Consider the following 26,688-nt stretch of genomic DNA (forward strand, 5'->3'; position numbering starts at 1 on the left):
GTGAAATTTGTTGTAGATTCTGTCGAAAATATCTTGTACGACAAAATATGTTAGAATTTAATCTTGGGATTAAGATTAATAATCTGTGGAAAACACAATGTTTGTGTTTGAAATAATATAATGTGATATTTATTAAACAATTGTTACACGAATTATAAATGTGCGTTCTGGAATGTAGACAGTCGGCTAGTTATTCACATACTAACTGGCTTAGTGACCCATGGCCCTTAAAAAGGTTTAGAGCCCCACTCTCTATGCAGTAATGAGTGTGACCTGTGTGGGTGCCTGTGTGGCATCACATGTGGCACAGAACCTTCTAGTAGCTTCTCGACGTGCCCATCTAGAATGTTCCATCCATATCCTCACGTTTCTTCCGGCGTTTTTTGAAAAAGCATGCACGTGCTAACTGCCGTGGTGCATCTCACGAACGCACGCTAGTGGGGATGGCGCTGGGCAACGAACGGAAGAATCCGTACGATCAATCACCTTATCTGCATGCGATTGATATCGTTGTATTCCAACAAAATATAAACATGTTCTCCAGATAAATGTGGCATTCAACATATTGTACTAATTTAATAACAATAAATACAAATTTAATAACATCTTCAGTGGTTCACTTGTTGAAAATCGAAACGAAATAGAAGCACAATATCGGTAAGAGCTCAGATACGTTAAGAGAACATTCACGGCTTATAAATTAATTTTGTCCGATAAGAAGTACCAACTGATTAGTTAAAACTATGAAAGCAGTTATTGTTACATATCGTAATGTAAATTACCCTAAATAATAAATAACAACTATGGAATTCTCATAAAGGGTATAACCTAACAAACACGAAGATGGTACCTCGCTGGGGGTAGCCACCCACATGATAATCAAACAGCTAAAAAAATTCTACCAAATGTCCAAATTGGACAAATTGTGAATGTGAAATATAAAAAAAAAAAACTATGGAATGATTCCTACGCATCATATATTATGTTTATGATAATGTTTTCTATTATATATTCAACTGTATTTTTTCAGATTACATCCAATCATTTTTCATTGCATTGGATATTTTCATATCAAACTTATAAAGTTCTTCCAGAATATGTGGTTTAGTTAAATCTAATCTAAATCTAATCTAAAATATAAAATGTTGTACAATGTTTTATCATATTAGTATTTTTAATAAATTTTGCATATATTTTACCCAGCTTTTGTATATATTTTGCATGAACTTTGCACATTTTAACATAAATTTTACAAACATCCACCTTCTAGTTACGAAACTCTACTATTATAATTGTGTCGAGCGTTTGAAAGAAATCTGAAAATATAAAAAGGAATTACAAGTGCAATATGTTTCGTAGAAACCACAAAAGTATTTAAACGATCAATTATCCTTTATATTAACAAACCCCTACATTTAATGGCATATAACTACATTTAACACTTATATGCTTAAGATGCTTATTCGCTCTGTATACTAATTGTTTACTAAATATATGTTTGCAATAAATGTTTTATACTCTCTATGTACATATGAATAGTTTGAAATTTTACTAATATAATTACGACAGTTATGTCTCATTACAGAGCTAATGAAATGTTTTAATATTTTATATTGTAATATCGTAGAATAGCTTTGATTGGAGATCGGCTGAAATTAGAAAACACCGTGTACGCCGTCTTTTTGTGGTTTGTTTACATCCAAGAGCGCCTAGTAACAGTGACGCGAGAAAGGATAAGCAGCGTCAAAACAGAGGTACGGTTTCATATTTCAAGGAGTGGCAATCGAGAGGCCAGAGTATGTGAGCCGAAAAGTGTGTGTGTGTGTGTGTGTGTGTGTGTGTGTGTGTGTGTGTGTGTGTGTGTGTGTGTGTGTGTGTGTGTGTGTGTGTGTGTGTGTGTGTGTGTGTGTGTGTGTGTGTGTGTGTGTGTGTGTGTGTGTGTGTGTGTGTGTGTGTGCAGGACCGAGCAGGAATACATTGGCGAGGGTCAGAGTTGATCGAGACGTCGAAGCATAGAGTCGTTAGAATTGAGTTGCGAGTGTTGTCGAGTGTTAGAGTTGCTAGTGAGAGAGAGAGAGAGAGAGAGAGAGAGAGTTACCAAATAGTTGTCAAGTTATTTAATGTAAATACGAGCGTTGCATTTAGTTTTCCTGTTAATCAAACATCGTTTCTCTGTCTAACTAATATCTGTATTTTCAATCCATTATTAATAAATTATAATTAATCGGACAAAATTACACCTTTAATATATTCCGATATTACAATATGATACTTACAATATGGACACGAAAGTTTGTGTATGGTATTATAGAAAAATCACCTACAACTAATATTCATATTGTTATTCTGAATGGAAGTAAGATGTAATTTGTAGGGAGATCTTTGTGGAAAAATTCGTATACGCTGTCTGTAAACTAATGTGCACAAACAGTCACGGGAACGTAATGCAAATGTACGATAGTGTTGCATAACGCCTACACAGTTCGATGAAGCAAAACGTGATAATTTTTCTAGATAATTTTATGATAGATTTTCGTATACACGAGACAGTTTCTGAACCAGGGCAATAAATTAAAAGTTGATGGCTTTTTTAGTTGGCATATGGTTAACAATGATATTTGCTATTTGAATAATATTTTTCAGATTTTCTGTATTCATTGCTACTGAAGATAAGTATTCATTGTTCCTCATAAATCCGAGAAGTTTATTAATAATAAGTAAATGGGCGTTCGGACGATTAATGTTATTGTCAATATTATTGTCAATATATAAGCTTCTCGACATTGTATTGTATTGACAATATACAATATGTGTACATTTATTGATTCATCGTCTAGAGACGCCTTGTGAACCTTAACACGTTGACTGCCACGCGTGTTTTCAAAGAAATCTCTGTCAGGCCACGCGTACAGCAGTACCAAGCGTTCTCTGCTAGGTGCTCCCATCGATATTTTAGTAATGCGAATCGCTCAAGTGGTGGTCTCAAGAATGATTTTTTGTTTCGCTTGTTCGCTACATTAAAACCACTAGCTGTTGTCGAATATAACGAAGGAAAGTGTGGTATAGATTATTCCGACCAAATGGTTTCTTATTCCACCACAATTAGAAAAGGAATCAAATGGTACAGAAAACTTGGCATTCAATTCTTTCTGGGAATTTCTGTTGTACACGCTTTGACGGTTTACAAAATTGCAACAAGAAAAAATATAAATATTAGAATATTTAGACAATTATTAGTTGCCAAATTATTAGGGTTGTCTGAAAATACAAAAAATCCTTATATTTGACGGAGTCAGCACAATATCTCCGTTCGGAAAAATGATTCCGGAAGAAGCGTTAGACGCATATGCAAACTATGTTATGCAAATAAAAGACGTCGAATGGACCGAACAAAGGCACAAAAGAATTTGAAGAAAACAACAACTTATTGTCCAAATTGTCCCGACCAACCTCAGCTATGTATAGAATGCTTTAAAGTTTTACATTCTAAATAACTTTTTTAATAAACCGTTTTCGTATTTTTATTTTATAACAATTCAACTATTATTACAATTAATTATTAATTAACAATTTACTATTGTGGAATATCTTTTCAAATACCTACGACGATCTTTCGCAAGTAGTCAAATAAGCGACACCCGAATATGGGTTACGTGGCGTGACCAGAAACTTTGCTGACACCCGAATACGGGTGTCGTGGCAGTCAACGTGTTAAATATTAACTTAATTAATTAATAAGTATTGAACGGCTGAACGCTCTTTAACGGTTTAGGGACAGACAGAGTAAATTTCGTGACGTTTCGAAGTCTCGTTTGTATAGTTGTATGTATAATTATTCAAATTTTTTCCCCAAAATATGCTAGTTAATTAAATCTCTAAAGAGGCAAGAATCAATATTCACAATCAATTGACCATCGAATCATGGAATTGTCACAATCGATCTAACGATATGGAATTTTTAAGTCCAGATGTTCCTTAATTCTAATGCTGATACTATGTTAATTACTTGAAACTTCTGCTTATGTGAGTCTCGTTCGAATTCGAAGTCCCATTTGAAGGAAAATAAGACAACAAATTTTGCTAGAATTGTATTCTATGTGTTAAAGCACGGTAACTTTAAATTAATTTTTTGTCAGAGATGTAACACATCGACGCTTATGTCACAGGCTCAGAAACAGTAATAGAATAGACAAAACATTCTGCGTGCCACAGCCATCGAAACAGTAACCAAATAGAAACAGGATAGCCACGTCTGATAAACACCCGCCGATAACCCCTCCAGAGGGACAGAACTTTAGTATAAAAACCCTCCCAAATCAGCACTCGACTCTCTTTTGTCATAACACTGTGAATCGCTACTCTATTGAATTCGTACGATAAATTTTACTATCATATCTAAGGTCGGAATTGTTTACCTTGCTTGCGAAACGTTCGAACTACGACGCGAGGAGACCACCGGTGATCTGTTAATTTCGTGATTTCCTGTGTCTTCTACGTGACACTTACGGTATCTGACTCTTATTGTATTTTAAGAATTTACTAAAAACGGTATTTAACTTGGTATTTTATAGAAATATGTAGATACATTATTTATCGCCTATATCTAAATTATGGTAATATTTAACACGTATAATCTTTTGGGATAAAGAGCTGAACTTGAAGAAAATATCTTGATTTCGAATTCTTCTTTATTTTCTACAATCTTATCGTATAATATTTTTAATCCTATAGATTTTTTCAATCGACCGATTGAAACTTATACTAATCCTGTAGATTCAACATCACTTTCAGTATAGTCTTTTCCACTTTTCTTATCAAATATTTACAAGTTTTTCCATAGATAAATTAATACATTTTACTAATAGATTAAAATACTTTACGGCTGTTGTCCTTTAAATCACAGAAACCATCAACTTTTAACTTGTTTCGCTATATTTATGTATGTCATATTCTGTGAAAATTTACCTTGTAAATGAACGATACCATCAGCTTTTCCAAGAGCGTTTACGGACGAGCAAACGTATTCTCCAAAGTCCCTTTTTTCCAGAGAATTGACAGTAAGATTCATCTGCCAAGAGTAATCGTTCAACGCGTATTCTGACATTTTATATTTTTCACTGGGCAGCAGCTTTTCACCTGCGTAAGAAACGACAATATTACACTGTTTTTCATACATGCTTATTTATACAAACAGAACATACGCTTTTTATAAAATTACACAGAACGATAGAGATATGTGCAATATTGCTTACGTGTAATGAGTTTAGCAAAATAGTAAATGGAATAGTAACACATAATCTTCGAGTGTTTCGCGAAAATAAATTTGCGTATTCAATAAACGGTGTGCTGAAATCATTAGCAGTGTCACGGAGCCATAAATTAGCAATAGAAAAACCAGGGGGGGCCTAACGAACATCGTGCAGGGCATCGAAACAGCAACGTAGACCGTGTCCCAGGATCAGAAGACAGTAACAGCATGGCTACCTCTGACCTGCAGCCCGGCGACACCATCGTGACACCCCCTCCATAAGAGCCAAACCCATAGTATATAAACCTTCCCAAAATCAATTCTCCACACTCTGTTCTAACATTCTTAACCGTCACTCTGTTGATTTCACATAATAAACTCTGCCACCATATCTAAAGTCTGAATGTGTCTTACCTTGCTCGTGAAACATTTAAACCTGGACGAAATCATTCGAACGACGCGAAGAAACGATTTCTTAATTTCATCTGTCCCTGTGTCTTCAACGTGACAGCAGCATAAAGACGAGAGATTCAGTTGATTTGCGATTTTCGTACGCTTGCACGTGTTTTTAACCCAGCTTTACTACATATATATGTAATCTAGCTGATCCAAAGTTTGTGTGACTCGTACAGGATCCGGCTGAACAGCACACAGCAATGGGCATGACGCGATTTCTCGTGGAAAAATAAGAAACAGACGTAAAATAACGTTTTTTCATTTTTTGGCTTGGTTTCCGAGAAAATCGAGTTTGAACATTTATCAACTATACTTGAACATGGCTTATTCCAGACTGGGCAGCACTAAATAATCGACAGGAGATCATTCTACGTGTGAAAATGTAGAATAGCAAAGTAATCAAAACATTTTTTCACAAAACGCTTTGTACGTAGAATGATCTCCTGTCGATCATTTAGTGCTGTCCAGTCTGGAATTAACCATGTTCAAGTATACTTGATAAATTGTCAAACTCAATTTTCTCGAAAACTAAGCCGAAAATGCAAAAATGTTATTCCGTATATTTTTCTTATCTTTCTACAGACCGTGTATAGATTTACAAATTTTAAGGTACGAGGCTATACTTTTATCCAAAAAATGACGCCTGTATACTGCTTCCAATTTCTCAATAACGCACGTACAATTTTATAATTGTAACAAGCTATTGAATTTTGTCAAGATCTAGAACTCAAAACATGTGAAGAGAAGAAGAACAGTGCGTTTTAGGAGCGAAATTTATTATTTCGGCTGATTTCAATCAGTTGAAACATAAAGCTGTGACGTAATAATCGGACTGCGAATAGGAAAAAGGGAAAAAGGAATGGCAATGGGAATGAGAAAATAGCTAAACAGATCGAAAATGGAGCAGAATTAAAAAAGTAGAATCGAATTAGCGAGAGAAAACAGCAAAAGAGAGTTTAGAAAAAATAGTGAAACGAAAATGTATCACTTCAAAACACGTGAAAGAAGAAAACAAGTATCGCCAAGTTCCATGTGTGTAACATATTCTGAAATCTTATCGAACGAAGCTAGAAGCTACGACAAACGTTGCAAACTCACTCGTCAACATGTTAGGCATAGCGAGCTTATTGAAAACCACAGCATTCTTTTGAAAAATTACACAACCAGATGAAAAGTCAAAAAATTCAAACGAAGAAGATGACTAGTTGCTCTTCAAATCTCGAAAGTGAAGAAACAGTTTACTATTGCAAATTGATAGAGTTTTGCATTCTAGATATCGGTGCAGAAATTTTGGGTCCTCGAATTGCACAAAAACTTGACGCTATAGCAATTTCGGATAACATCATCCAGAGAATTATTGATATGGCCAAGTATATCGAAAAGCAAATTGCTAAAGGAATAAAAAGATCGACATATTTTGTGATTCAACTTGATAAATCAAGCGACGTACGTGAACGTGCTACTTTACTTTGTTTCATGAGATATTCTGAAGATGAACACTTTAGGGAAGAACCTCTTTATTGCCTTGATTTATCTGGACAGATCACTAGTTCGGAAATATCCAGTGTTCTTAATGAATATCTTTAAAGCCAGGATTCAGAGCGAGGCAAATATCGTATGAGACTCGTGGTAAGAAAATTGGGTCAAACGTAAACAACACTGGTCCGACTCGTTGTTTTAATTTTGCCGATGTCTTTTTGTCTCAGTTACGCGTTATTCTTGACCACATTTGCGCGTTCAAATAAATTTTCTAAACATAGCAAAAAAATATCTCTGAAAAATGTCTTCAAAAAGGAACTTTGGCGTTGACGAGGACAACGAGAATTGTGCTGACATTGCAAATAATGATTTTTTGGATATTTTTAGGAGTGACAGCGACAGCAGCGATATTTTATTTTTTTCCACTAATCACTGCACGAAAAGAAAACGTTGTAAGCGATTGGTTATTGAAGACGATACCGACGATCAAGACCGCATTAATTATCAACTATCGGAGTAATGGATTTGGAAGGAAGAAAATAATTTTATATCAGTTCGGTGCAAACAAAACAGAATTGGATATTTTTAATATAATATTTGATAATATGGTCTGGGAAAATATCGTAACAGAGACGAATCGACGAAACTTGGTTTCCTGTAGATTTTAATGAAATAAAAATCTATTATAATGGCTCAGGTAAAAAAATCACAATCCAAATGAATTGGTCCAAGAGTTATAGAAACTAAAGTTATAGAAACGCCAATATTTAGAGAAACGATGTGATTTAAAAAATTTAAAGAAGCGTATATAATGGAGGAAGACATTGCTATCACCGAATCGCTAATGAAATATGAGAGACGCTTATAAGCAACTTAATCCATCGAAAAGGGCGAAATTCAGCATTCACTTTTCTAAATTACGTGAGTCAGAATCGGGTTATTGTTCTGACTTTAAAATATACACAGGTAGTGATAAAATAAATTCTAATGACAGTGCATCTAATGACAGTCGTCAATGAGGTATCACAGTCAGTGTTACACAAAGGACATACGTTATACTTACATAATTGGTACTCTTCGTCAAAACTACTTCTAACTTTACGTAACGGTAAAACTAATGCCATTGTGACAATACGCCAGAACAGAAAGAATATGCCAAACGATTTTGTTAAAGCAAAATTAAAAAAACAGGGAAAGTAGAATGAGGAACTGTAATGGAACACTGGCATTAAAATGGAAATATAAACGAGACATTTATATTATTTCTGCAAAACACGAAACAGCAAAAATGACTGAACAAGTAAAGATCAATTCAATCCTTCCTTAAAACCAAAACGTGTCATCGAATACAACAAAGGAATTATTGGAATTGATCGGCAAGACCAAATGCTAGTGTGCTTCCCTGTTATCAGAAAATATGCGGAAGGATGCCGAAAACCTTTCTTTTACGCGTTTGGTATTGCACTTCTTAACTCCTACATTTTGTTCAATAAAATGAATAGTAGAAAAAAATATAGTTACGCTAAATATAGAATTGGTATAGTCGAATCATTACGAAAAAATGTACCGTTGCAAGAATATAAAGGACGAGGACGATTATCGAACGGAGATTTGCCACAGAGACTACACGCGCAACATTGCGGTCATCTTTCCAAACACATTGACCCAGCACCATCGAAATCAAAGTCATCAAGAGCGCGTAAAGTTTGTACGAGACGCGAGAAACATAGCGAAACAACGTGGCAGTGCAAAAGATGTAATGTTGCATTGCACGTATCAATATGCTTCAAAAGATATCGTACGACCGAAGATTATCAATTTTCCGTAAATTTTTTCGAAACGTTAGTAATTCAAAATAAAATAAAATGTTGTTAATTTATTATTTACCTCAAGATAATAAACCCGTCTTGTTCACCGATAAATCGCTTGTAATTATTTGTCAAACATCTTACAAAATTAAACCAGTTGCACCTTACACGTGTTTTTACATGCCATAAGACGTGTGCGATTGTCATAACTTCGAACGCTTAGCCGAACCGTGAAATGGCTCGACGTGTGACCGACCTCGTTTATAGCCCGCGCCATCGGAACTTAAATCGCAGAGCAAAGGATTAAGGTTGTTGCGACACTATGTGACACCGTGGATTCGCGACACCAATGTCTCCTTCTGCACGCGGAAGGGCGCTGAGGTGGCTATCGAAAGTGGAGGCTCCTTCGCGCTTCTCTCAACTGAGGAAGCAAGTAGAATAATTTCAAAGAGAGCGATAATCTGTTTTAATAGAACCTTTGCTGGATGGTGAGCTGCGCTTGTATATGTGTCGAACGTATCTAATCCTTTCAGTGAACTTAATATCCTTCTTCAATGTTTTTGCGCAAAAGTATTTTTATAGTAAGAAATCAGACGGACGCGCTTAGAAAGAGGCTGACTCTTTAGATGGTCGCATACAAGAAGGAGATACAGGGAATGTTATCACTATTTCAAGATTTTGACTACTGTAGATGTCAACACGAAATTCATATTTAATATAATAAGTTAACATTTAAGGGCATAAGTTAAAAGCTTTTGCCATTATTAGCCTCAAAATGAGGATCCTCATAAAGGTAACCTCTGGATTAATAAGCCTTTCATGAAAGATATCTCTCATGTGCACTTAATTTTCTTCATGTGCACGTAATTATTGCGCACTTAAAAAAATTTGTTCGAGCTGTCTTCTGACGTTACTTTAATGCCCATACATAGAATGCAACATTGTCAGAATTTTCAGGTATCGCCGGAAGAAAAATATCTGCCTCATAGAATTGTTGAATTGTTAGTTTTATTTTCTAGCTATTTATGTGAGAAATAGTCTCTCAGTCCTATCGTTAGTAAGAACGAAACAAGGAAGCAGAATGAATGTCAATGTACCACCTCGTTTTTCAGAAACAACACTCTAACCACGGTTATCAAATATTCTTGTAAAAAAGTAACATTAGCTTTCGCACTAGTTCTATTCCAATTAAACATCCTCTAAAAATTTCAATTTTATTATATTCTGTTTCAATTTTCAATTCCTTTATTAGCACTTTTTCAATTGCTTGGTTTCTGGTTATTTTAAGAAGTTCTCATTGCATAACATTATATTTAAAAGTAAATAATTAAAATACTATTATACAAATAAAGGTTTTCATCTCTACACTGTGGTTTCTGAAATGATCCTTCTGTTTTCGCTAGTCCTCGGGTATAAGAAACTTAAAAACCACTGTTATAGACTAACTACAATTAAAAGAAATATGATGATACTTTTCAGATTTTTAAGTATACAATTGTTAGTCAAAGAGCTGCAGAATAAAAATTTATTTTTCATCGTATATAGCCGCATTAAATATTTAAAGCGGTCAAAGAGAAATTTGGAATTATTCTCATTGGAGCAGCCGATCTCATCTGCAATACACACTTTTAAAAAGATTCTGTGAAATGTTCAAAATTTTTATAATTTCCGGTTGCATATGATTGACTGGATTGTGAGTAACTAATCGGTGCTTTGATCTTTCACCGATGGATCCTATGAAACTCGAATATCGCTTGTTTACTGTGAAATAAGTACCTATTTGGAGAATACACTTACTACATATGCACATATTTTCTCCATTCTCTTTAACAGAGAAAGTTATTTCATGTGTAATTATCTTGCTCTAAATAAATATCTTCTTAAAAAAGATATCATTATATTCATTGAGATTTAGTTGCGGGTACGTTGTTACTGTGCAATTGTTATTGTACTGTGCAATTGTTATGTTCGAACGCCTAATATTGCGCGCTCGCGATCATAGCGACAGCTTGCGTCGCTCTTGCTAAATTATTAAAACGATTGCGAAGACAGACAGGTGAGTTCCGCGGATTAGGAAAGATGACTTTATTTTTATCCTGTGTGAGATGCGCATGTACCAGATTCGTGTTAATATAGTGTGATAAAAAGTCGGTGTTATTGTTCCTCTTACCCACACATAACACGTACATACAATTCATTAGGCAATTAACGTCAAATTCGAGATTGTAAACAGCCCAGTTATCTTAGCCAAATGCGCGCGCCACAGCGAACTATACGTTTCTCACCGCGCTCGGACAAGCCAACACTACTAAATTGTTGTATTTTATTATATACTGTACTTTGTAAAAGGAGAGAACGTCCGCAATTAATTGAGAACAATTCCAAGTAAACAATAACTGACAATAATAATAATAAAAAAAGAAAACGCGTTACTAAGGTCAGAATAGGAGATCTTCCCGATCGGTTATGTAGTGATTTACTTTAAAGTGGGAACATTTCCTCGATCGGTCATGCAGCGATTTACTTTAAAGTGGGCAGGTCTGCCTATTCGGTTGGCTAAGTGTGAATCAGGGCAAGAATATTCGTCGATGGCCTGGTTAGTTCAATTGGGAAAGCAGCCGTCCAATGAAAGATCCGAGTTCAAGCCCAAGGGGACAGCAAACTCATTTAGCTGAATATTTTCTTCCTTAAGGAACATTTCCTCTTAAGGAACATTTCAGATAAGTGAAGAAAAAAGAAGGATGCGATACTTAAAGGGCTTATAGCGCTTATCGAGTGGATAATCGTGTAACGAACATTGATTTTAAAAGTAACTCTGTCGATATGAAATCAATTTTTATTATGTGCTAGTGTTTCGTATCACGACTCTTTACAGCACATTGAATTTACACGTGTCATAGACACATTTGTAATACAAATCTTCATATCGGCAATCATATATTGACATACATTTTCAGATATCGCTTCCGTTCTACTGTCCAACACGCATTTCTTACTCGTTGTCGTAAGTTCAACGCATTATTTATCAGCGATGACCAGACCAAAGTTTTTAAGCGACCAGAAGAAAATTCAGAGAATTCAAATCAAACGATCCTGCTGGACCTTCTCGTCTTATCCGCCTCTCTCCGAAGGTTTGATTTACATGCTGCCTCGCGTTAGTCAGTTAACTGCGTTCGACACGTATACACGTCAACCTGAAACTTTATTTCGGTGCGGTTGACGCGTATACTCGTCGTGTGAAATAAAAAGTACCATTTAGTGTAAAAAAACAAAATTTTAGTAAGAAGTAATATAAATGGCATTTAGTGGTATGCTTCCTCTATACTTCCAATAAACCTATTGTCTATTTTATAAAAAAAAAGAAAATAGTTTTTAAAAAAAGATTGACTATTTGATTACTCTTTCTGGTATGTCGGTTATGCTCCGTATAACGTATTGGTCTTTGTAAGTTGGGTTGGATATTTTCCCCAATGCATCGGCTATTCCCCGAATTGTTCTGTGTACTTGTTTATTCTATTTTGTTTATTTTTGTTTACTTTATTTCCTTTTGACAACTGTTAGGTTTTTAATAAGAACACCTTTTTTCAACAATGAATTGTTAATTTGTTATCGAATAAAAATATATTTCTTCCTCGTTTGCTTTGTTTTTCCGTAAAATTCATAGTACAAGCATTTACTCTGCGGTCGACATGTATACTCGTCATTGCTTGATTTTACCTGCGCACCCCGTAAGAGATTTTTGAAAGGAAACTCCGTTAATTGATTAGCGTGATTGAGCGTGAAATTACACGCAGAATCACTTTTGATGCGGCACATTATTTAAGATTCCAACCAAGTCATTCGTTAAAAGGTTCCAATAACTTTTGTTCGACATTCTGTTCGGAAGACAGACTGATCCTAAAATTCCGATCCGTACATTCAAAACGAATTTCTCTTCACGACTTGATTCATGATTATTATGAAAATGTGTAAACTCATTTGTCAGCAAAGAGTACGACGAGAAGTAAATTCGGATTTACAGTATATTTTGTCAATAACCATTGACAAAATGTCAATCGTTTCAGGCAGTCGAGACAAAACTTCAAAACTTGTATACATTGAAGGCGGTACGGGTAAAGTAACTGTTTATAAATAGTTTAACGATACCACAATCATTGATAGCCTTTGAGTGCTCGTTTCTGGATTCTCTTCTACCATCTCCAAAACATTCTCTCGTATAAGCGGCAGAAACAGATCGCGGTCACATAAACTTTGAAACGTCGGAAAAGCTTCTTAAACAGTTCGGGAGAAGGAAATTGAGATATATTTAGCGTACGAGCAACGTAATATTACCATTATAACGCAGTGCTCGTCATATCCGCGTGACAATAATCAGTGGAACTAATAAATAATAATGGAATTATTAACATCACGAAAATAACGTTTATCTTACTGGATGAATACTAAAGATTCGTGCTACGTTTGCGTGTGTGAAGTAATGTTTGCTGATATCAGTAATAATCTTGTGTTTACAACCTTGAAATAATACTTCTGATTCCTGCATGTTCGAAATATGATCAAAATACGGAACGCTAATGGACAATACAAGTCGATTTTACACGGAAAGGATTGCTTTTAATACTTATCTACTTATCTATTTATTGTAGTACATATCTGTTCCTCGTGATAAGTGCTATAAGCCTTTCAAGTATCGGACACCTTCTTTTATCAGCTTGTACAAACTGAGGTGCGAGATATTTAATACGTTTCTAAATAAATTGTACTCAGAAGGAATTATATGAAGGAGATCTACACACAGGTCGGCATATACGAAAAAGCTTGCATCGTAGGAGCGTGCGAGATCCTCCCGAATAATGTACAATATGTAGGGACAATCTAACATCGCATCACTTCGGCAAAAATCGGTCGGAATCAGCCCAAGAATGCGATAAGAAGCGTATGGCTGGTAATGCCGACACGCTGTAAAACGTTATTTGATATCGATATCTTCGTTTGTTTCAAGTTTTAGAGGTCCGCTCTAACGGCAGGCGGGCCGATCAACAGCATGGAACTATCGACTAATAAGGATGGACGTGACAATAAATGGAACTTTGTGTCCCGGATCCTTTGTGTCTCGACCTGGAAAAAGATGAGAGTGTTTCTTATGCCCTTTGCGACTTGCTACATCGAACATGGGGCTTATATTACGAATAACTTGTCTGTGATTACATTCAACATCCAACTCAATCGTCAAAATGGTAAAGTCAGCATCATAGAGATGTAAAGATAGAGCACGTGAGCGAGCTGAAAAAACGATATAGGAATAGAACGAGACCTGCATAGAGGCAGGTGTCCTTGTCTAATAACGCAAGCACATTCGGTGCGCATGTCTAACCAGACAGGAACAGAATATTCTGCTATACAGCGTCTTCTTTGTATTCCCATATTCCCATATCGCATCTATTTATGCAGCAACATATGACTCGTGTATTCTATCTTTGTATCTTTATGGTGCGAAATAAATTCGCTGTAACAGCGAAAACATCTCCACTTGTTAAGCTCTCGAGCTGTAACTGACGGTTGACAGCAGTGATAAGCTACGTGCATAAGACGAATCCCCAGCTTGCAATAATTTGTTTTTCTACAACATGTTTGATTTTAACGTACACGCTATTATTTCTTCTTTAAACGATCTTTGTTCTTTAACTACAAAAAATGCAAAAGATTTTCCATATGAATATCGTTTGACTGATTTAAAATTAAATCTCTTTGACTTTGTAAAAAATAGAAACGTTTTGTTAGAAACACATTCTGGTTTTAATAGTAAATTACTCATTATGATATACATATGTATGTGTGTTGTTTCATCGAAATGTTGATTTCGAAGAGAAAAGTATATAGCAGATTGTACGGACTCTTCTTGGCTTCGATGAAAACAGCGAATACATTAGACTCATTTTTCACAATTATTGTTTAATGACTCATTTTTAAATGAATTACGTTCAAAAAGAGTTATACGAAGTAGGTCGCTTTCTTCTCGCTTCTGTCCGTTTCCGATCAGTTTTTGGTCCCTTTTTGCCTGGTTTTCGTCCAGTAAATTTGAAGATCATTTTAAGAAGTGAAGTATCCATGTTGACAAAAAATTTGAATATAATCTGTTTCTCGGAGCGTTGTTCAACTTGACTGGGTGAGAAGCGATCTACTTTTTATAACTCCTTTAGAGCGTAATTTATTTGGAAATAAGTTGTTTAATGCCGCTCACGCCTGCAAAGTTGACGAAATAGTTCAAATAAAATCTCGTTCACTTATCAGAATCATTTCTGAAATTTGACTATCTTCAATGTGTCGTTAATTGGCAAATGTGTCGCATGCAAAATTGTTATATATCCGCAACTAAATCTCAAACAATATCATTTGTAGATTTCTGAAAATGTTTTATTTAGATAACAGTGACAAGATATATGTATATGAATAACTTTTTCTGTTAAAAAAAGGAGAATACAAAGAAATACGCGCATATGTAGTGTCCTCCAGATAAGCAGAGATTTCAAAATAAACAAGTGTATTCGCAATCCAGTTAATCGCTTTGCGGTCGCAAATTATAATTTTTAAACTTTTTGCAGAATCTTTTTACATGTATGTATTGAGGCGCAAGTTTTAATAAAGATGGCCCTGACTTTGTTTCTTTTAGATATTTACAAGAACTGTAGGTGATGAATAATATATTTCTATTTTGCAACGCTTTGACTGTTATACATATTATATTAAGTCACAATGCACAACATTTTCCGTTTTATATTATTTTATCGAATTACATATGATCCATTTTGTTCTATCAAAATAAAGATCACAACATTCGACAGATTAGGTTTCATGTTTGTATATATAAAGATGCGTCGTTGTAAAAGACGTGTCTGTAAAAGAAAGACACTTTTCGGACAACCTAATACTTATAATTTTGAAAAAGTATTGTAAAAGTATTCTTTTAATTCTTTTTAATTTAATTTAATTTAACCTTTATTTTTACTTTTTATCGTACTACTTATATATTAAATTTTTATGAGTTTTGTTTAGAAATTGCTATCGCGTCGTAACTGATTTACTTAAAAAACCGAAATGATCATGGTGATGCGGTCGATAGATGTATTATTCATAAAATTGATTAAAAAGTTGATAGCGTAAGATTTAGTACATTCGTAGGTAGTTGATTCCAGTATCAAATTTCAAGTAAATCGTCATAAATTGATAAGTCACAAAATTAATTTCAAATACCTTTTTTCAATGTCCAAAAACATTTTCGTTAGAAAATTGGGTATAAGATAATCTTTTAGATTTCTCTTTAGTCTCTGATATTACATTACAAGAAAAGAATCGATTTAGTTTGAAATAAATCGTTCTCCAAGTACTTTCAATATTGAAACGAGGTACATATTATACGTATACAAGCACGCATTACACAATAGTTATCGAAATGGATAAGTAAGATCAATATGTCTTTTTGCAAATAATAATTTGTCGGCGATCATTAATATCAAAAGCTGTTTATATATTTGAAATATTTAATTGTGATAAATGTTCATTACCAGTATTTTGGTGCCAAGTATTTAACGCTTGTGGCGAAGCTTCTACCTGGCATTGAAGAACAACGTCACTCTCGACCGGTGCTGCTACTAGTTGATTTGTTACTTTTATAACAGGTGGAACTGAAACAAAAATAGTTTTGTAATTATACCCACATATATAGGACGGGAATACGAAGAAGAAATATCACTTGGATATATTTTATTATCTAAATGCAATTGTACGTAGTGTAACCTAAATTGCAAATTCTTATTTTTACAAATACGTCCAAACAAATGCAACCTCAATAGAGGCTTGTTTCACTCGCTAGTCACTAGATATTATCATTTTGGATATTTTATATATTTATTATGTTATTAATTTACAGATTATGTGAATTCTATACACTTTTGCATCTTTCAATTTTTAATAAACGCATAAACATCTGAAATTTGGCGATAACAAATTTCCTAAAATGATTCAACCAAGACAATGCAATATTATATATATTATTAAAGTTTATTATAGTATTTTATTAGGACCGCCTTCTTATTAGTTTATACGGAGTGTTTATTTGAAAATTTTCACAGTTTCGGAGGGGGGATACAACTATCCTACTTATTTGCTATTTGTCAGGTGTCTTCAAGATTTTCGTTTTCTAAATGGAAATCATATTTTTTCTTTACAGATTCTTATTCCACGGGAAAGAAGAAAAGACTTTTATGTGGAATATTTTTTTATCAGACTTCGTTTTAAAAATGTTTTTCAGTTTTATCGCTCTCAAAATAGAGGATAAAAAATTAAGTAATATGAAAAACAAAACTCCTTTAATGTTTCATTATTAGACGATAAGGTAAAATCAATAACAATTACACTTTTTGCACTTCTATTTTATTACGCAAAGAATTACAATACTTTTGTACAATCTTCATAGGATGTTTTCAAAATTTTGCACTAGGCAATAATACGATCTGTTTCCAAATTCGATTCTTACTTTTCTCAAGGTTTCTTTTATAATATGTTGGCAATCCAAATATTCCACCGACGTCTGTGCGTAAATGCATAGATTGTACCGTGCTATCTTGTTATCTTGATTTAGCATGTCCCTCGACTTTTCTTCGATTGATTTGATTTGATGGTGTGAACTTGCTCGCCGCCTATCTCTCGACTATAGCTGCATAATAATCTACACATATAGCCTGGTATAATATAGTGCAGTGTCTATGTATTCTTCGCTTTCGCTTCTTCCTTTTTCTTTCTTTTTGTTCATACCTTTCGTACTGCCTAACTAACCGCATAAGCTCATCGTTGCGTGTATCGATGTAAAGCTTATCTTCCAATTCTAACATAATGCTTCTCTAATCATTTAATATTCTTTGTTTTAGGTTCTTTATATGTTTTGGTCTTCGTTGAATGACTGTCGACATCTCCTGATTCGCCGATTTCCTTTTACGAGTGCATTTAAAGTCTGTAGTATTCAAGGAATAGCAAAACTGAAATATATTTTTATTTTATGAAATATCTTTTTAAGACAGAGTCTGGATAAAAAATGCTCCATATTAAAGCCTCTTCATTTTTCTGTGTCTACAGCAAAAAGCTACTAAAAAAAGGCTACTACAAAAAAAAGACGCAAATGTATGTTTGAATAATATCTGTATTATGTATGAGTAAGTATCCGTTGATGACATAATATTACATGGTCCAACTTCTTCGATTCAATGACTTTAGGTACAAATAAGAGTACAAACTAAACTTGTATGTATCTTGATCACTACAATTGCAATCGTGACCACTATGCGGTGCTGCACGGTGTCAGGGCGCCATGCTCGTCTGCTCGTGCACAGGTGTTAGCTGCCAAGCTGCAAGCCGCGATGCTGCAGAGCGAGAGGCCGTGAAATACAATGGTCTCTTTCTGCGAGCAAGTAATGCTCTTTTTTAGGAAAAGGAGGCCCCGGAGCGAGATCGGGATCCGGTCCCGATCGCAGGTGACCGCAGGTGTTCGCCGACCATAGCTGACTACTCCTGAGAGTAATCTGCTCCCTCCGATGGCTACGGCCTGCTATGATCTAGGACATAGTTCGGGTAAGGACCCGGACTGCCGGAGACAAGCCACCCCTAAGGAGGGTCCGAAAGAGGCGGCGCATAAGAAGCGTAGAGCAAGTTATGTCCTTAACACGTTGACCGCCAGGACACCCGTATTCGGGTGTCAGCAAAGTTTCTGGTCAGGCCACGTAACCCATATTCGGGTGTCGCTTATTTGACTATTTTGAAATTTGAAAAATATTCCATAATAATAAAACTGTTGAATTGTTATAAAATAAAAATATGAAAATGGTTTATTGTAAAAATTATTTAGTATGTAAAACTTTAAAGCATTCTATACATAGCTGAGGTTGGTCGGGACAATTTGGACAATAAGTTGTTTTCTTCAAATCCTTTCGTGCCTTTGTTCGGTCCATTCGACGTCTTTTATTTGCATAACATAGTTTGCATGCGCGTCTAATGCTTCTTCCGGAATCATTTTTCCGAACGGCGATATTATGCTGACTCCGTCGAAGACAAGGATTTTTTGCATTTTCAGACAACCCTAACAATTTGGCAACTAATAATTGTCTAAATATTCTAATATTTATATTTTTTCTTGTTGCAATTTTGTAAACCGTTAAAGCATTTACAACAGAAATTCCCAGAAAGAATTAAATGCCAAGTTTTCTGTACCATTTGATTCCTTTTCTAATTGTTGGAATTAGCATCAACCGTTAACGAGGCTGGATCGCTCTAGTTTTGGCACGAAGAAGTTAGTCAGAATCGCTCGAGTTTCCGAGACGCTCACGTTTCTTATCATTTGAAGGGAATCCACAATCGTTTCAACCCTCGTACAGAAAAGATCAAAGCCGTTTGATGCTTGGACACTTGTGTTAGATTTATGAATCGTTTTTTTCGTGCTTCTGTAGTTTCGTTCCAACGGTCCAGTCCTTTTGGAAGCTTCACGACATCGTTTTAGCTGTATATTTCGTACGCCTTTTGCGGTTAGTTAATCGATTCGAGACTAGTCCACTTTCTCAATCACTATTAATCTAGCGATTAACAAGTGTAGTGTATCGGTGAATGGATACGGACGCGCGCAACAGAACACAGTTTTTGTATAAAAATGTTGCCCCTAAATAATCACATATATATATTGCAGTATCGTGCAAAGATCGTCTAAGAAATATCGGGTGAACTATAAACAATGTTGCGAGAAAACCAAAGTGCCGACAGGCCGAAAGGATCGGGACATTTCAATGGGTCAAGCAGCCCATGAACGTGTCGTCGGTCCTTTAGTCAAATAATTACGCGGCAGAAGACGTACGTGGTGAGGGTATGAGAAGACGGCAATGGGATGCTTAAGGGAGAAAGACGGATTTATGGGAAGTCGTTAATTGAGAGTCTAGTTGCGTGTCGAGAGTTGAGTTGAGAGAGTTGAGTCGAGAGAAAGTTGTCATAGTTATATCACATTACTATATTATGTTTACGTTAAATAACCATCGTTTCATGTTTAATCTACTGTAAATAAATCCATCTATCAATAAATTTGTCATACAGGAAAGAAATCACTGCAAATTCTAATTTCCGTATTTCTGAATAATGATCCTATAATATATTTTCTTATACCTCTACTAACTCAGAGACGTCAATTTTATCATTTTAATTTTCTGCACATGCCCTCGAGCTTTGTTTATAAAAACCTCAAATATCCTATATAATATGATATAAATCAAAGAAATGTACATTAGTGAAGACAGTTACCAGTAGTGATGGCAAGGAGACAAGCAGAGACTCTGGAGTGTCAACGTTGAGTGCGAAATTCTTCGTCATATTATGATAATTGTATTTGAATAAATTTTTGTTTCTAAATTTTCATTACATGGAACGGAACGATATACGTTCGTTTGTCAAATGTGATATCAGCGTGACCGCTGTTTCGAAAATTCTTTACACGCAGCAACAGAATTTCTAACCATAAATACTCAAACCAGTGGATTGAATGTAACGAATCAATACCCTGGTTAGTTAATAAAAACTGAGACGATGTTTAGCGCACAAAATCAATCATTTCAAAGAACATGAAAGAAAAAATAATCAGATATTATGTAGCTTATTGTATCAACAAAATAGTTCGAAGCTTTATAGAATGCTAAATGCCTACGTTATTGCCACTACTTTGAATGTTTACTCTAATTCAAATAAATTTCACATACTGATGCTTCCATTGGTAGAATCAGCATTTTTTAGTCTAAGGTCATTTCAAGGTTATAATATACAAAGCGGACGAATTCGTCTTGACGTTAGATACAAAGCAATGAGATAAAAAATATTGTTTAAATAAACACTGACAACCTTGAAATTCCGTATAAAACTAACCTTCAGAAATATCTTTTTTCATTATTACATGAGCAGCTTACTTATCAAATCGAACAACTACGCAGAGGAAAAGGTAGAAAAAGTTAATGAAATTATATACATCGTATTTTAAAATCCCTCTTATACTGTAAATCGAAATAAAAATTGTAGAACGTATTATTACAAATGTAGTTTTCACCTAACGACATATAAAATGAACAAATTAGTATATCTTTGGAATAATCGTTATTATCATCACAATGTTCGCATAACTAAAGAAGACAGACGATCTAACCAATGAAAGTAAACAGAAAGTAATTGTGCTTAAATTTTTATGATAATTAATGTTTAATTAGTATGCTAGACGAGTAACAGAGATATTTGTTAATATATTCAGTGACTCATTTTATGTCCAAGTTTCTTTTAAGTACAGTTTGCCTATTAGTATCGTACAGTTTGTTTCTTAGAGATCTCAAAACAGATTTTAAAGGAGAAAAATTCGGAGAACCTAAAAGAAAAAATTGCAACTATATATGCATTAATCATTTAATTTATTTTATTAAACTGATTAAATATCCACTTTGACACGGAGAATATTGTATATAAAGTCGTTGACGCATATAAAGCAGTAACAAAAAAGTGCAGAATAAACAAGTAACAATAAGGAGAAAGAAAAAAGCACAATAATGAAAGGAAATGAACGAAAGCTAAGCTTTAATGAAACAGACAAATTTAACGCAGAGCAGCCACACATCGTTTTCAAGTAGTGCATTATAGAGCGACGTTTTCTGCATACTTACATCTTCCGCGAAAGAATTAATTTTGTCGTTATAGGAGTTAGCAAGAGTACATATTCACATGGAAAAGGGCTCCACAGCATTGAAGAGAAACGAGTAGGACGATAGCCTAAAGACCATTTGGTGTTCTAGAGGGACGTGTTGTTGCATTAAAATTGACAAGTTAAAAAAAGGATGGGACTGATGATTTGTTCGTGAATAACCTTGCGAAAGAAAACAGAGGTTTGCAGGAGTTTTTCGGACTTCAAGTGAGGTAATGCCCAAGGTCCGCATCAGGGTCCAGGCTCGACTTACAGGCCCATATCCTGTATGCGATAAAACGGAACTGAATTCTCTGCAGTTTATGCTGTATTTTCTTTAACTGTAGTCTGTGTTTGATAGTACGAGCCCAAATGATAGATACGTGTTTGAGTACAGGCCGAATGAGGAAGTAATATAAGTAGAGAAAAGCATAAGGATTTCTGATTAGTTGCAACATATGAAAAGGAAATCGATGATATATCGAGTTGTCCCAAAAGTTTCTTTCGTTTTATAAGGAAATAACAGATGCACAACATTTTTTATTTCATATTATTATTGTTGTTCTATTACTACAAAATTGATCATACATAATTCAATAATACAATATAAAAGAAAAAATGTTGTGCATCTATTATTTCTGTAGCGGCGCAGGTGTCAAAGGACGACGCGATCGCGAGCGACACAGAGTATCTCCGAGTACATACCGAATATCTAACAGTATCTACAGTATCTCCGAGTATCTTCGAGTATCTACCGAGTTACGCGACGAGCATTAACGAATATTTATCCGCGATTTTATTTTGCGATTTATAGTTTGTTCTAACGACTCACGTATACAGGCTGTACATTAATTTATTATCTTAAATATATTTGACGGTTTCAACAACGAGCAATCTCGTCCTTTAACCCTTTCGCTTCGGGTGTCGCTTATAGGCGGCGCCGGCTAGATGACCTGTGGGTACGGATGCCGCTTATAGGCGACGACCACGCGACGATCGGTACCCCATGTATCAGGCATACATCAGTGCCATCTGTAGTCAATAATATATTTTTTCGTTACCGGCAGAAGCCTTTTCATATTAAAGATGTAAATTATACTTATCATATTGGAGCAAAGATTGTTTTATTACTGTTTTATTCAGCACAATTGTTATTTAAGACTTAGGAAAACATTTATACAGCAATCACGCCACTGTGCGCATTTGTGGCGCGCGCCTCCGTACAGAGAGAGCACTTAGGCGGACTGGACTGCCGAAGCGAAGGGGTTAAACCTCACGTACTAACTATCCTATACATTTCCTTATAAAACGAAAGAAATTTTTGGGATAACCTGTGTTCTGCCTAACTAGTGTGTAGGAGAAATTGGAAGAGTTTCTGTTTCTAGAGAAGCATACGATATGACACTTGTCAATGATAAATTCCATATACCAATCATCTAATTTGTTAAAGTCCGATTGTACATTTAGAATATCGGGTTTAAATGTTACGATTTTGTAAACCTTGAAGTCGTCCACAAACAGTAAAAATTCGGTATAATGTTGAAACAGAAAGCACGTATGAAACATTACTGAGCGATTTCAATAACACAGTGAGACAAACAGCAATCTTTTTGAGCAACTAACATTAGGAATCGTCACATAAGTGCAAAAGCATGTATTTTCTGTTATCGCTTAGCATTCAAACGCAGATATTAAATAATTGAAAGGGTATGTTGTTAAAATTGTTGAATTTTTTTGTGCGCTGTAGAAAAATATAGAAAGGAAATGTCGCTATTGTTATCTCGTTTGATATAGGTAAGTCGGCAGTGTAGATGGAGTACAGCAGCGGTCCGAGGACACTACCTTGGGGTATGCCGGATTCTATTGAATTGAGGGAATGTTGCGGAAGTGGCGTCTAGGCATTTAACCATGAATTGTCTATTGGTTAGGTAGGATTTTAGGATGGAGTAGTAGAGGTAAGGTAGGATCTTTTTAAGCTTGTATAGTAGTCCTTCGTGCCATACTTTGTCGAATGCCTGTTGGATGTCTAGGAAAACCGCTGAGCAATATTTTTTCTTTTCGAGTGTTTGGCTGATCGTATGAGTTATGCGGTGGATTTGCTCTACTGTTGAATGTTGTTTTCGGAAGCCGAATTGGTGATCTGGGAGTGTTTTCAAGTTCTCTAGGAGTGGAAGGAGTCGGTTCGTGAGCATCTTCTCGAATAGTTTGGACAGGGTAGGTAAAAGACTGATTGGGCGATAGGAGCTGGTTTCGTATATCGGTTTACCGGGTTTAGGGATGAGGGTAATCAATGAGATTTTCCAGGCCTTAGGATAGTGTTCCAGGCGAAGGATAGCATTAAAAATCGATGTGATGAGTGCTATCCCTTTTATGGGAAGTTCCTTGATTGCTTTATTGCCTATTAGGTCGTGTCCTGCTGCTTTCTTGGTCTCTTTCTATAGTCTCTTTCTATATATTTCATTTTCGACGGTTGGGCGACACGTGTTGTTTTCGGACTACACTGGGCACTAGAGACACGTCTGCACGCTTCGGCACTCCACAGCGATCTGGTCTCTGATGTGAATTGACGCTACACGCTCGTCGATACATTCTATACGTTCCGTCGGGCAGATAAGACGATCTTGCTGCGACACTGTAGGACCGCGAGCGACGGTTAGAAAATACAGCCTGTGGTAAGCCTCGTGGCGTAACAACAAATAATACCATCTAATAGGTCACTTTGTATGTATGTAGCGTCTTACACACAAGCGTACTATTAATGTGTATGTTAGAAATTTTTGTGGACAGCTGCAATATACTGTTCGCAATCACTTAGGCATGCGCTCCTTCTCGAAATTCTGACATAAGCCTCATACTACTTTTCATATATACTTCTTGTTATCAGAAGATATCCTTGTTTTCTCCATTTCGCGGCCAACTCTTTTAGGGACAATGTTTCCATATCTTAAGGCAATGCAATCATGAATCACTTGCTAGCCTTACTTTAAACAATTACATGTAACTTCTTGTCATTAGGTCTTGATATCTATCACATATTATTCTAAAATTGAGTAGCACAAGCCAGTTGGCACCTATGTCCTTAAAACTACGATGTCCCTATTTTGTACTTAGCTACTATACTACAACTATAGGCGAAAATTTTCAGAGGTGCAATGTGTTCGTCATGATTAATTAAAAGGATATTATATGAACTTTTCAATGAAATAAATATGGAAAATCCAAGAATTGCTAACTATGCTTGGAAGTTGTGTGTGCAATATGATAGAGTTCGAGACATGTGGAAAGTACGGCTTCCAGGCAAGCAGGAGCTGATTCGGCGCATTAAAATAAGAAGGAAAGTTCGTATAAACGTTTTCGAGTAGACACTTGCTTTGTGTTACAGTGCTTTCTTACCTATCTTTAGAGAAATTGCTCGAATCGACCAGTTCCAGTTTCTATGGAAACTATAGATCGTCAACCTTGTTCGAACAGCTTACACGGATTTGTCGAAAACTTTGATCGTCATGTCAATTAACGTTTTATAAGTAAAAGATTTTAAACGTCCCACGGAACTTTCCAATGGCTCTGGATGCAAAGCGCGACGCCGTCAAAGCGCAACACCGACGTGCCCAATGTACCATCGATATCTTCACGCTCATTCCGCTGAATTCTCGAAAGAGCATACACGTGCTAGCCGCGGCGGCACATCTAATGAATGCACGCTAGTGGGGGATATCGATGGACAACGAAGGGAAAAATCCGTTCGATCCGGAACAAAAGGGCAGTCAGTCTGCCTTACGCCGTTAAATGTATAACTCCTCAGTACCATTGCATAGCAACGCGTCGGGTGAGCTCTTGGTGTCTATTGTTACTTGTTAATCGTACCAGTTATTTGTTAATCGTATCTGTTAATTGTTATTTGTTGACTCTGACTGTTAATTCGTTCTTAATAAACAATTGTTCGTTAAAACATCTGAGTATTCCTTACGCACCTATCACGACACACCACCTCAAATCGAACGGATTCAGATCCGAAGAGCGTATTGGTCCGAAAATAAGGCCAGCACGATTTATCTATTTTCCAGGAAATCGTTCATCTGTGTAATGTTTAGCATCGCAAAATAAGTTATAAGCGGAACGTAAGGTCATATTAGGCATATTATATTATATGCACTTTTCTTCTTATTTCAGTATCTAGAATCAACCTCTGCCATATTTTCCACGTGTTCTGATTCATCTTGCATAATATATAATAATGATAAAAATATATATTTGCAAAATAATATATTTATATAAATAAATGCAAATATATTTATATAATAACTCTAATAATGCAAATATATTTATATAATAACTCTAATTTATATAAATAATGCAAATATATCTATATAATAACTATATTTGCAAATATATTTATATAATAACTCTATGATAAGCGCTTAATAATACATACAGTGAACTTGTACAGAGTAACGTTTGCTGACTGTCGGAGGCACATTGTTGCTGGCTATGCAAAGATAAGTGCCCATTTCTTGTCGAAGAACTCCAGTCAATTCTAGCGTTTCACCCACATAAGTTTTTAACGCTGAAACATGAAAATATATAGTCGTTATTTTTTAGCTTTGCCTCTATTTAATCTTCATCTTATCTGCTTACGCACTTAATAATAGAATTAGGTTTGGTTTACGTAAAAAGTAACTTCTTTTTATTAAGACACATATTTATTAAGATTTAGTAAGATATAATTTATTAAGATATATATAGCGAAAGGCAGCAAGTAGTAACATTTTACGTGAATTTGTATGGATTGAATATGCTGATGTGCTTATGAATAAGAGAGTATTGATCGATAATTATTAAGGCCAATTGTTTGTAACATGGGAATAAGCAAAAGTCATTTTTAAGTTTAAAGATCTTTAGTTTAGTATTGAAATATGTTTAATGTATTTTAGCAAAAGTAGATAAAATAGGAATATTAA

General features: G+C 35.2%; 1 protein-coding gene across 1 annotated transcript in view; it reads right to left on the minus strand.

Moving 5' to 3' along the window:
* Positions 1-26,688, minus strand: part of DIP-lambda (Dpr-interacting protein lambda) — a 385,266-nt gene that overhangs the window by 13,052 nt on the left and 345,526 nt on the right. Inside the window, exons 7-9 of the mRNA XM_033343551.2 lie at positions 26,163-26,294; positions 16,554-16,673; positions 4,966-5,136 (exon numbers count right to left, since the gene is read on the minus strand). Of these exons, the coding sequence (XP_033199442.2) occupies positions 4,966-5,136; positions 16,554-16,673; positions 26,163-26,294 (423 nt within the window). The remainder of the gene's footprint in view (positions 1-4,965; positions 5,137-16,553; positions 16,674-26,162; positions 26,295-26,688) is intronic.

The sequence above is a fragment of the Bombus vancouverensis genome, chromosome 17, assembly GCF_051014615.1.
Source record: "Bombus vancouverensis nearcticus chromosome 17, iyBomVanc1_principal, whole genome shotgun sequence".
NCBI classification, from domain to species: Eukaryota; Metazoa; Arthropoda; class Insecta; order Hymenoptera; family Apidae; genus Bombus; species Bombus vancouverensis.